This window comes from Echinops telfairi, unplaced genomic scaffold (genome assembly GCF_000313985.2).
Source record: "Echinops telfairi isolate 266 unplaced genomic scaffold, ASM31398v2 ScPeMD7_70;HRSCAF=299, whole genome shotgun sequence".
NCBI lineage: Eukaryota > Metazoa > Chordata > Mammalia > Afrosoricida > Tenrecidae > Echinops > Echinops telfairi.
Window position 1 is genome coordinate 13,216,460 of NW_022103968.1, and position 12,455 is coordinate 13,228,914.

The following is a 12,455-nucleotide window of genomic DNA, read 5'->3' on the forward strand; positions in this document are numbered from 1 at the left end:
TAGCCAATGAGGCTTCTGTGTGGGCATGGCCTTCTCCTGAGAATTATGGGAAATCTGGTATTTCCTCCTTGGAGGTGGGAGACTCTCTGCTCACACCCTGGGAGACATAGCAGCTGACAAGACACATGGACTCACCCTGATGCAGAGACCCCTGCCAGCGCTGAGATGTTTCCAATGTCACTGGATCCACTTTCTACCCACTGGCCTGTGATCTTCTACATTCGGTGTCATTACATGTGTTCCATGAGTCTGAAGAGGTCTTTATCAATTGGTATCACACATATGGGCTAATATCGGACTTATGGACTTGATCTGGACGGGGCTGGAATGTTTTCTCAATGTTCCACTCCTCTAGTATATAAAACTCTTTCTTATCCATATGCATGTTTATGAATTTGTTTCTCTAATCCATCCAGACTAACACACTAACCAGGCTTTGTAACCTTGCCTGGGCAAAGCAGAGGCCAGGCTGAGAGCTAGAGAGAGGTCTGCCTGTGGGCCTGACAGGAAGAGACTGTCCTGACTGACCAACTGCATCCTGTGCATTTCTCACCTGAACTTCCCTAATCAGAATTGAGAGTGTGGTCTGGGAGCGTTGTGTGGCCAATGCAGTGCATCATTGAACGCAGCTGAGAAGCAGACAGAGGTGTGGGAGGGACACTTGGTGTCAGCATTGGTAGGAAGGTGGCATATCTGACCTTCCAAAGGCAAACTCGCTGCCACCGACTCCTAGTGACCCTGTAGGACAGGGTAGAACTGCCCCTGTGTGTTTCTAAAACTGTAACTCATTAGGGGAGTGGAAAGCCTGGTCTTCTGTCTGAGGAGCAGCTGGTGATTTAAAACTGCTGACCTTGCAGTTAGCAGCCCAGCACATTACCCACTATGCCACGAGGGTTCCACGTTGGGCTCTGCTGCTGTGAAGTTAATTTCCCTTCCATTTGCATATAGCTGGAGGAGATCAGACTCTATACCCGTACATGACACAACAGGTTTTTTTTTTTCCCCCACACTGTCCCATTGCTCCTGTGTCACTTGAAAAAATCTTATGTCCTTGCTGTGATCCATGGAGTCCCATGTTATCTCCCTCTGCCTCTTTCCCTCTCTGAGCCTCTGCTCTACTCTTCCCCTCCCTTACACATACAGAGTAATGCCAGCGCCACCTCTCTGCCTAGAACTTAACCCAGGCCCTTTATACCTGCTACCTCTGTTAATCCAGAATGTCTTTCCCTCAGGTATTTACATAATGAACTCCTTCAGATCTTTACTTAAGAGTCATCTTTTCAGAAAAAACATGCTCCCTACCTAGAATCTCCCTCCCGACACCAAAATATCATTTCCCCTTCTGTGAGTACATTTGTCCTCTTAGTACATATAAACCAAAAGCCTGATCACACTGCCATTGAGTGGATGCCAACTCACGGGGGAGCTCTAGGACAGAGTGGAACTGCCCTTGTGCGTTTATGAAACCGCCCCTCTTTGAGAGGAGAAAATCCCATCCTCCCCCGCAGAGCAGCAGGTGGTTCTAATCAGCTGACCAAGCAGTTAACCGCCCGGCGTGTACCACTGCACCACCAAGGCTTCGGTGTTTTTTAATTACACTTACTCTTGTTTATTTTTTCCCCTCCAGATTCAAGTATAAATTCCATTAGGGCAGAGATTTCAGTCTTTTGTGTTAATGCCTGCGTCGCCTGATCCTAGAATAATGACTGCCACGTAGTAAAGCAATCAATACCTATGTGCTGAAGACCTGAATGGGGCGGGGTGGGGAGGTTAGAAAATTTCATGGAAATATGGGGTCAAAAGACAATGGGATGTTCCCATGAACTTTGCAAAGCCTCCTGATACATTTTCTGTCTGTATATTGAGCGACTACAATATGCTAGACATTGTGCTAAGCACAGAGGGGACAAAGGTAACTAAGACATGGTCCCTGTCCTTGCAGGGCTCATAACTGGTGAAAGCTTCATGCATGCTACTGTATTTGGAGCTGAAATTATCTATTCTTTCTCTCTCTCTCTCTCTCTCTCTCTTAGTCTGAGGTTGCGCGAATCCTATAGAAAGGGAGGTGATATAGGAGCAGGCTTCATATTTTAGAAAGCATATACCTTTATTATATCTACTGAAATCCAATTTAAATAATGGTGCAATTAAGTCAGCGCATCCAGGCATGTACTTTCCTCCATTTGGGTAAAAGTCAAGGTGGCCACAGGCATTTGTAGTCCCAATACCTGGAACAGATAAGAGCAGGGTAAGGAATCCCCCCAAAATCTTTGCATTCCTATGCAGTCTCTGTTTCTGTTAACAACTTACCCAACTCAAAGAATAAGCGAGCTGCGTTTGTGTGAATCACATCCACGAATTCAGCATCTGAGGGGTCCAGGCTGACTAGGTTAGGAGTGTTGTGGAAATAAGGCCCTGCTGGGTCCAGCCCTAGAAGAGAGGATCATGTCTATGAAACGGTGGTTAGCGCATGCTGTACAAGGGTCTGCTGGATTGGGAGGGTCCTTTGAAAGGATAGATGGTGAAGGCAAAGCATCTCTTCCCATGTAATTCAGGCAGAACAACGAATATATATATAAAATGAGGGGTCCAAAAAAAACCCAAACCAAAAACGGAAAAAGCTCTGCTGGGTGCAGCTTTTGTGAAATTTTGTTTCCTGTTCAGGAAAAATGCCACAGAAACTACTGTGATGTCGAACGCAGTTTACAAGGACAGTGCGATGGAAAAAACTCAAGTGTATGCGTGGTGTTTTTCTTGTTTCAAAAAAGGTGAAAGGTCAATTGTTGACAAACCTCGTTCTGGATCTCCATCAGCTTCCTGGATGGATGAAACTGTCAACTTGTAGTGCATTTGCAGGTTCGGAAAAGATTGCATGACAGTGTGCAACAAAAACGGCCTGATTTGTGGCAGACCGGGGACACCAAGACAGTGCACGTGCTCATGCAGTCATCTCGGTGTGCCAGTTTTTGCCAAAAAACACCATACCTCTCTTGTCCACCACACAGCTGAGGTGAGCACAGGTATTATGTGAGCCCAGAGGAGTGACGTAGAAGCTCGTCTAGAGGAATTCGGACATGTTTCTACTGGAGATGGGAACTAGAAGCAGAGATGGGAGGGGGCTAGCCAAAGTGAAGATCGGGGTAGGTCGATGCCGGGGAAACAAAAAGAGGGTACACGACTTCCCAGTGAAAGACTCTTTAAGCACATTGGGGAAACTAAGGCCGACACGTGGAGTTCCAGAATTTGGAGAAAGATGAAGAGAGTATTGTCCACCGGAGCCAGATGCAATCAGGTCCAGTCCGGAGTTAGAACTTGACCTGGTTGTCCATGAGAAGGTGTTGCATGTCTACAAGAGGAGGAGATCTTGAATCCAACTTGCGTTTTAGAAAAATCTCTTTGCTGTACTGTGGACGCTGGGCCCCAGAGCAGAGAGGACCTGGCTGCTGAGCTGCCCTTCTCAAATGTAACAAACAGGAGCAGAACAGACAGGCAGACCTCGCAGATTCAGCAGGCGCGGTCCCAGACCACTGCCATACGTGCCTATCACAAGGAGAAACACACATCTCTGGGTTCCCCAGTGCATGTAAGTTATGTGTGCACTGTACTGTAGTCTTAGTTAGTGTGCAATAGCGTGTTTAAACAGTTTGAAATAGCGCTGGAATGGTCACAAGCTGACACGAGTCAGGACATGAGCATATGCGCTTGGGTAAAGGGGACTGATACTTGCTCAGTGCAGGGTCACCACACACCTCCCATTTATAAAAATACAAAAGCAGCATCCATGACATACAATAAAATAAAGTGCAACAGAACCAGGTGTGCCTATAAATGTTTGGGCCGTGGTTGTGAGGTGTTGGCTGCCTTAGTGTACTTCCAGAACTTTAAACTCACTTAGATCATCTTTTAAACATTTTTTTAAACCTTCTTGACACTGAGTAGAGTCAGATTCATGATGGTCTGATACAGGGTTTCAGAGGCTGTAATTCTCTACAGGAGCAAGGTAGTTTTAGCTTCCTTCCTTGGGGCATTTGGTGGGTTTGAGCCACTGACCTTGTGGTTAGTGGTCAAATGCTTGCCCACCAAGCCATTGCCACCAGAACACCTCTCATAGGGTTCTTTGTTTTTGTTATTCTGACTGTCAACAACATTGGAAAAAATTCAGAGAATCGGTTGACAAGAGAAAAGGAGATGAGGGGAGAAGAAAGGATGGGGAAAGGGTACAGTGGATGGAAAGGAAGAAGAAGTAAAGGAAGGAAAGAGAAGTGGAGACCACAGATGGAATCTTTCAGAACCCAGCTGAAAGGAGGTCAGAGCAAAAGGACCCTACAAAGCAACTTGGAGCAAAGCAGTCGGAGAAAAACCAAATAGACTCCGATGTGGGACCATCAAAGCCAAGAAGGGAGAGCATTTCAATAGGTGGTGAGGTCAGCCTGGTCAAACCCTGTAGCAGGGTCAAGTAAGAGAGACTTAAAAGGTCGGCTTTGCTAGTCAAGGAGCCCAAGTGGTATAGGGGTTACAAGTTGGGCTACAATCCATAAGATCAGCAGTTCGAAACCACTAGCCACTCTGAGGGAGAAAGATGGGGCTTTCTACTTCCGGGTGGAGTTATGGCCTAGGAAACTTATCAGGGCAGTTCTACCCTGTCCTATAGGGTCACTGAGTCAGCATCAGCCCAATGGTAGTGAGTTGGGATCTTGGTTTTGTGTTAGTCACACTACAAAGCCATCTGCAGCGTTGGTTTCAGTCGATCAGTGGAGACAGAGACTAGACGGTGATGGAAAGAGGAGCCACTACACTTTGGAGCTGAAAGAAGAGCTGTCTGGAACCCCAGGTAAAGGGAGTATGGGGTCAGGGAGGAGTGGGCATGCTTCAATGGTAGCAAGTAGAACTGGTTAAAAAACAAACAAACTTAAAAGCTATTGTTGAAAAAACTGGAAGAGTGAAGCCCCTCAAGAGGAAGGGGATAAAAAAAAAGTAAAAAAAAAGAGGATAGGGGATTCAGAGTCCAGGGGATCAATGAGGTAAACACTGAGATGCAGCCGAGCCAGATAACCATGTGGAAAGCCAAAGCAAACTTGCTGGCATCGAGTTGAGGCTGACTCATCGCCTCCCTCCATAACTGGCAGACCTGCCCCTGTGAGTTTCCAAAACTCTACCTCTTTCTGGGAGCGAGCAGTCTCATCTTTCTCCCCAAACTGAAAACAGGGAGGAAAGCTGATTTCCCCATTTTTCTCAGGCTGATTTGTTGCACTTCAACACTTGGAAGATCTATTTTTTAATTGTTATTACTTCCATCTGGGTAGTGTGCAAGACGCGGATTAGATCATTCTGATGCAGTCAGGTCTGAGAGAGCACATCTAAGCATAGCAAGGGGATCCCAGACTATCCTGGTCCCAGGGCAAGAGACCTTCGGCAATAGCTCCAGGCTGCTCTCCGCCTTCGAAGAGACAGACAGGAATGAACATCTGTGGCTCTGAGATATTTCAGGAGGAGGGGCCACAGCAGCAGGGAAAACTAGAGGTGTCTCAGGATGGGGCTGCGGGTAACCCTCCTCAAACAGGGAAAACACCGCCGCTGTTTCCCGATAAAAGGAAATTTAAAAGCCACAATCACCCGAGGGGGCCGAATAACAGGGTTGTAGGTGAAGGGATAGAATGGGTGGTGTAAGATATGTATAAATAATAACAGTACATATTATAAGTAAGGGTTCTTGAGGGTGGCAGGGGAGGGGAGGGAGGGAATAAAGAGGAGCTGATATCAAAGGGCTCAAGAAGAAAGACCACCTTTTGAAACGGTTGATGGCAACATTTGTACATGTCCGTCTGATATAATGGATCGTTGTAAAATATGTAAGCGCTCCCAATGAAATGCTTTATTAATTAAAAAGAAAAACAAACTAGAGTCACCTGAGCCTCCCTAATGACTGCCCTTTATGAGGCCCGCCGACCACTTGTAAGTAATCAGGGACAGAGGTCTGTTGACGGCCTTGACGCGCGTCGGGTTCATTTTGCTTCTCAGTGGCTGTATTTGAAAGCGCAACTCTGACTTTTGGGGCCTCAGCTCTGCTGTGACTCAGGGCGAAGACCCCAAACCAAACTCACGGCCAGCGAGTGGACGCAGACTGGTCATGCCCACGTGGGTTTCTGAGACCGCAGCTCTTCGTGAGAACAAGATGATTCAAGAACCAACTGCCTGAAAGGGCCCATAAATGACATTTATAGTCTCTGGACCTCCACGGAGCCTTTTAAAGATCTCTTCTATTGGCCCGACAGGCTCATTTGACCGACTGGAGTCAAAAAAAAAAAAAAAAAAAGGAGGGGGGTTAAGTCGTCTCTGGTGCGTGGAATAAGAATGAAGGAGCGCAGAAGCTCTGCGAGTTTGTCGAGACTGGGCATGCGCTTTGAAACCTTGCTGGTCGCCGTTTCCCCTCTCGTTGAAGCTCAAGTGCCTCCCAGGCTGCACGTCACCACTCCCATCTCCCACACCAGGTGCCAGCTTCAACAGTCGACCGTTTCTTCTGTCCCCTGGGCTTGAACACTCGGAGCCAAAGGGGAAACTCCGGCACCCAGGGCAACTCAGGGCAAAAACATGATTTTCTGCTAATTTAGAATGACGGGGGATTGGGAGCCGTCAGCTGGAAGGAAGGACGAGAGGCCTTTCCAGCACAGGAAGCCTGCCTCCCGGAGCTGGCCGAGGCAAGACAGGTGAGTCTCATTTGGTGTCCTTCTATCGTTTTAGAAAAATAAGATTCTGAAGTTGAAAAATGGGACTCAAAGCAATACTCACACGTCTGCAGGTCGTGGGTTTAACCAAAGGACAACGTGCACGTACGTGGTAGAGCGGAGGGTCAGTGCCAAAGAGCAGGACCCGCGATGAGATGAATGAACTCCCTGCCTGCCACAGGGGGGTCTCCAGCTGGGCCATGATTGTGAAGATGGGGCAGGGCGGGCAGGGGTGCAGCTCATGCTGCTGCACCAAGCCCAGGGTGGGTATGGGATACAGGAGGCTCTTGAGTACTTCGTAGTCCATTGACAATTACAGGCATATAAATAATGATGAGACCATGTGATCTTTGTCTTTCCCAAATCCACTCGAGGCAAATTACAAAGAATGAGATAAATACAGAGAGTTAACGTTGCTTGGGGAAGAAGTATTTGCCAAGAATCTTGAAGGAGGAACAAGAGATGTTTAGGGAGAGGGGCAACAACCTGTGTAAAGGTTTAAAAAATAAGAAAATGTATGACGGAACATGAATTGCCTAACGTTTGCCTGATAAGGAGACTAGATTTTTGGTAAAGTGGGACACCATTGATAAAACTGATATCCTTTAAAAAAAACAACCAAAAACTGATATCCTGGCGAAATAGCCACATGGCAGCCAGAAACCGTATACCCTAGCTTGTCGTGCATTGTTTCCAAAAATTGGGACTTTAAAAAAATGCCACGGGACACGGGAAAAATTGTTCAAAATCAGGACTGTCCCACCAAAAGCGGGATGTCTGGTCACCTTAGCCTAACAAGCTATAAGCTGTCGTGAGAAGTCTTGAGCAGTGATGTGAGACAGTCTACATTTGGAAGGATGATCTTGGCAGCCATGATGATATGAGAGATGCCTGGGAGAGAGATGGACCGGGCATAGCAGCCAGGGGCCTGGCCAAAGCCCAGCAGAGTTTGGCTGGTGACCAAGGACTGGGGAGACCCAAAGAAGCCCGGTTTGCTGCTAATGGAGCAGCGATTTTGATCTTCACCTGTCAGACTCCCGAGGTTTGGAAATCAGAGTGCAGGGAAGAGCCCTGCTTAATCACCATCCTCACAAAATTCAGCCCATATATAGTTTACTCCACAGCAAACTGATTTCTAGACCGTGTAGTATATCCGGAAGTAATATTTGAAATTTTAATTTCAAATGATGCTGGGCATTTCCACTCAGCAACACCAGTGCACTCTGGGTCAGCTCCAGGCCAGGTTGCCACGGACATCTTTCTGGGTCAGTCAGTGGGGCTTGACTTTGTGTTAGAGAAATGCTATTTTCAAAGTCAAAGGAGGCCTGCTAACGCATTGGGTCAGCACTTAGTTGCTGGCTGGAAGATCAGTGTGTCAAATCCCCCATCAGCTGCTCGGAAGAGAAAGATGTGGCCATCTACTTTATAAAGATTACAGCTGTAGGAACCCTATGATTCTATTTGCTCTATTCATTAGAACATGTAGAACATTCTAGAATCTTCTATTCATTCTACAGGATGGTATCAATCAGAATGGAGCCCATGGGAGTAAGCTAAGTTTGGGGTTAATTTCAAAGCCTGGGATATGTCATCATTCATTCAGCCTGCCCCTGTAGGAGACATGGTTACGTTATTTTCCATCATTGACTGGCTGTCTGCAGCGGACACCCTTGAACGTGTATGTGCACTGTCACCTTTGAAAAACCTTTCCTTTATTTTAAATGAGTCTTACATGTGCTTCTGCTACTTCATTTGGTGACAGCTGTCCAGACACTGGATACGGTGCACAAACAAAGCAAGTAGACAAATGCAAGGTCTGCTTACCAGTGATCCTTCCGAGACCTGCTATTCTTGACCCGGCTTCCCCCGCCAGATGTGCTCCTAAGCTGTGGCCAATCAGGTGCACTTTAGAAGGCGAATATCCAAACTTTGTCTGAGAGAGGTTTGCGAAGGAAGACAGAGCAAATATTCTTAGAAGAGCAGGTGGAATGGCTTAAATACGCTTAAGTACAACAGCCACAACAAACCTCCCATGCTTGTCTGTTTCACACACAGGGTGGGACCAGAAAAGTGACAAAGTAAAACCTCTTGCCCCTAAATTCTCACCCAGCTTCAGGGGTGAAAAACTTTCCTGTGCGCGTGGACCTCACGGTTCTCAGGAACATCCCAACCACCAGCTGCCATGGCTTCAAGCCTTGTGCCCCTCCTCCCTAAGGAGCAACCCTTCCTGCATGGGCCCTCAGAAAGCACACAGCCATGTTGTTAGCCCTTCAGGCTAAGGCAGCTCTAGGAAAGTTCTGGGACATCTGTGATCTTAAGAGGAGGGTTTTGAAGCATATTTACAAGGAAACATATGTCTTAGCCATCACTGTCTATCAGTTCGTTGTACTGTAGTGCCTGCGTGCTGCTGCGATGTCGGGAGCCGTGTCACTGATATTTCAAATACCATAAGGGTCACACAGGACGAACAGGAAGCAGTGGAGCTCCCAGTTGACAAAGAAGGAATAGGCTGTCCGCTTCTGAGGGATTGGCCACTGAACATCTTATGAAGAGCTGAGGAGCATTGTCAGATAGAGTCCTGGAAGCTGAGACCCTCTGGTGTCAATGCTCTCAAAATACGACTGAGGAAGGGCTCCCTTCACAAGCGGAGTTGACCATCATGCTGTGGGGGTTTGGGGACCTTCATTTGCTGGTGGAGTAGTGGTAACACATTGGGCTCTGATCATCATGGTCGGCAGTTTGAAACCACCAGCAGCCATGTGCGAGAAAGACTGTGATTTCTACTCCCGTAAACAGTTTCAGTCTTGGAAACCCTCAGGCGTCAGCATTGACTCGGTGGCACCCGTCGACGGTAGCCTCAAATCTCATCCCACGGCCCTGGGTTTTCTTAGCAGCACTTGCCGCCAGCAGATGCTTGTTTACTTATTCGTGTGCTTGCTTCCGTTCCATGCTCTGTTGCTGCAGGGACTCTGTCCTGTTCACAGTAGTAGCCTCAGTGCCTGCCTGGGGCAAGGGCTGAGGAAGGGCTTTGTTTAATGAACTACCTGCCCCAGGACCTTTAAGGTCATAGGTTCTATTTCACTATATTGCATGATGGAAATTAACTTGCTATAATGGAAGAGCATTTGGGGATATGTCAGGGTCTTAGGGCATATCCCTCATAAATGACAAAGCTCTACTTGATTCTTCTAGAGTAGCGGTTCTCAACCTGTGGGTCGCGACCCCTTTTGGGGTTAGACAACCCTTTCACAGGGGTTACTGAAGACCATATTTCTGATGGTCTTAGGAAATGAGACACCACTCCTCTATCCGGCTCCAGGCGGGTCCGCCCACATGCAGATACGCCCACATACGAGTACCCTGCGTGAAGACTGTTACCCATGCTACACCATGCTTCAAGACAAAATTTCATTTATTTGTCATTAGAAGTAAATATTTCACAATCTAGACTTACATATTGTTTTTGTGATGAATCACTATGCTTTAATTATGTTCAGTTTGTATCAATGAAAATACATCCTGTATATCAAATATTTACATGATGATTCATAGCAAAATGACAGTGATGAAGTAGCAACGAAAATCATTGTATGGTTGGGGGTCACCACCACAGGAGGAACTGTATGAAAGGGTCTCGGCATGAGGAAGGCTGAGAACCCCTGTTTTAGAGTATGTGTTGGGTAAATACTGTACTTGTTTCTGGTTTGGCCTATTAAAAGTCATCGCCTTTCAGTTGATTCTGACTCTTAATGACCCTGTAGGACAAAGTAGATAGAACTTTCCTATAGCTTTGCCAAGGCCCTAAATCTTTCTGGAAGCAGACCACCACATTGTTCTCCAAGAGTGGATGGTGGGTTAGAACCAGGGGCCTATTAGTTAGCAGCTTCGTCCTTAACCATGGGCCGCCAGCCCTCAGGACTGTGAGACATCTCATTTTGTTTTCTAGAGAACTAGCATCTATAAGGGGAGCAGTTTATAATTATAAAGACAGGCTCACAGTGTGCTGGAAATGGACCAAAAGGGTTCTACCCTCAGGCCACAGCCCTTGGGGGGACTGCTTGGTGATGAGCCTGTGAATAGATACTGCCATCTAGTGGTGTTGTGTTCAGGCACAGGCACGTAGTCCATACAAAAAACCAAAACCCAAACCAAGCTCAAAGCCATCCATGGATACGGACTCATGGTGACCCTCTAGGGCAGAGTAAAACAGTCCCTAGGGGTTTCAGTGACTGTAACTCTTCATGGGAGTAGACAGCCTCCCCTTCGTCCCACCAAGGAGGTGGTGGTTTCGAACTGCTAACCTTGGAATTTTCCCCCCAAAGTGGAGTGGTGACTCCACTTCTTCTGTAGGAAGACGTAATGCCCGTTGGCGCTACTTGTCTTAGAATTTCGCAAGTTTAGTACTTGCCCAGTCATGCAAAACATACAAAATTGCCAGACATTCTAGCAGTTACCATTCAAAGCCAGTTACTTACAATTTCAGTAAGAATCAACTCTTCTTACCTCCAGAATACTGACCAAATAAGCCACCTCGGCCGCGACAACACGGAGGTTGTTGATAGCATGGATGTACTGCAGCGAACCATTGATCCAGTCTAGGTTAATGCAGTTCACATCTTCCACTTGGAGTAACACCTAGCCCAGGGATTTATCGCAGCCGATGGTGGGGGTGCAATGGGAAAGAAATGAGTCTTTGTATACACAAGTGTCGAGACCACTGAGTCCGTAATAAGAAAGAACACCTGCTGGCATTATTTGAGACTTTGCCAAATAAAAAGGTTCTGTTCAAACCATTTTACCCATACTGGCTGATTGAATCATCACAACCATTCTAGGAGCCGGGTGTTATTGATTGGTATCTTCAATTTACAGATAAAGAAACTGTGGCACAGATCAGGCAAAGTAGCTTGCCCAAGATCACAAAGCCAGTCGAACCAGGGCATGAGTTCAGACAGCTGGCAGAACAATCTGGTTTTGGAGGTAATTAATTTCTTGCGATGTTATCTAGATAGCAATCTTGAGTTCAAGATAGAAGGAATGTCCTGGAGCGAGCTTGGGGAATTGTTTCCCTTACATGAAATGACAAATGGATCCGGCTGCTTAAGCCTTTGTCAAAGGTAAGACTTTATCAGAATTGATTATGAAAAGCTGCAGCCATCAGCACCTGTGTAATTCATAAGAAATGAACGGAATACAGCCGGGTTATTAAATGGATGCGCAAGCGTGGATAATACAGATCACGTCATGGAGGCGCCCCGTGAGTATGGTTAGTACCTTGCAAAGTACATGCGTGTTACACACAAAGCTTTCCCGTTAGCGTAAAGGAGGCTTTATTCACGTCATACATTGCACATGTGCCTCTGCCATTTGCCATCGGTTTTCCACCCAGGAATGTTGATCCGAGTCCTCTTGTGTATTCCAAAATGGGAAGCTTGGATAGTTGAATAATTAACTGCGCTGATCTCCTGTTTCAAGTGAAGAGAGGTGAGGATAAAGCGATGGTGGAGACCATTAATCATTAGGAGAATGAGTTCAAAGATAACTCAAAAGTCTTTCCTGACACTGGATTTTGTAGCCATCTTATTTTTTAATACTTTTATTGGGGGCTCTTACATCTCTTATCACAATCCATACATTCCTCCAATGTGTCAAGCACATTTTCACAGATGCCGCCACCATCATTTTGAAAGCATTCTCTTCCCACTTAGGTCCCTGATATCAGCTCCCCATTTT

General features: G+C 46.6%; 1 protein-coding gene across 1 annotated transcript in view; it reads right to left on the reverse strand.

The window, feature by feature from the left end:
• Positions 1–12,455, reverse strand: part of PNLIPRP3 (pancreatic lipase related protein 3) — a 29,542-nt gene that overhangs the window by 10,794 nt on the left and 6,293 nt on the right. Inside the window, exons 3-7 of the mRNA XM_013004159.2 lie at positions 12,068–12,187; positions 11,226–11,357; positions 8,547–8,655; positions 2,311–2,430; positions 2,106–2,228 (exon numbers count right to left, since the gene is read on the reverse strand). Coding sequence (XP_012859613.2) covers positions 2,106–2,228; positions 2,311–2,430; positions 8,547–8,655; positions 11,226–11,357; positions 12,068–12,187 — 604 coding nt within the window. The remainder of the gene's footprint in view (positions 1–2,105; positions 2,229–2,310; positions 2,431–8,546; positions 8,656–11,225; positions 11,358–12,067; positions 12,188–12,455) is intronic.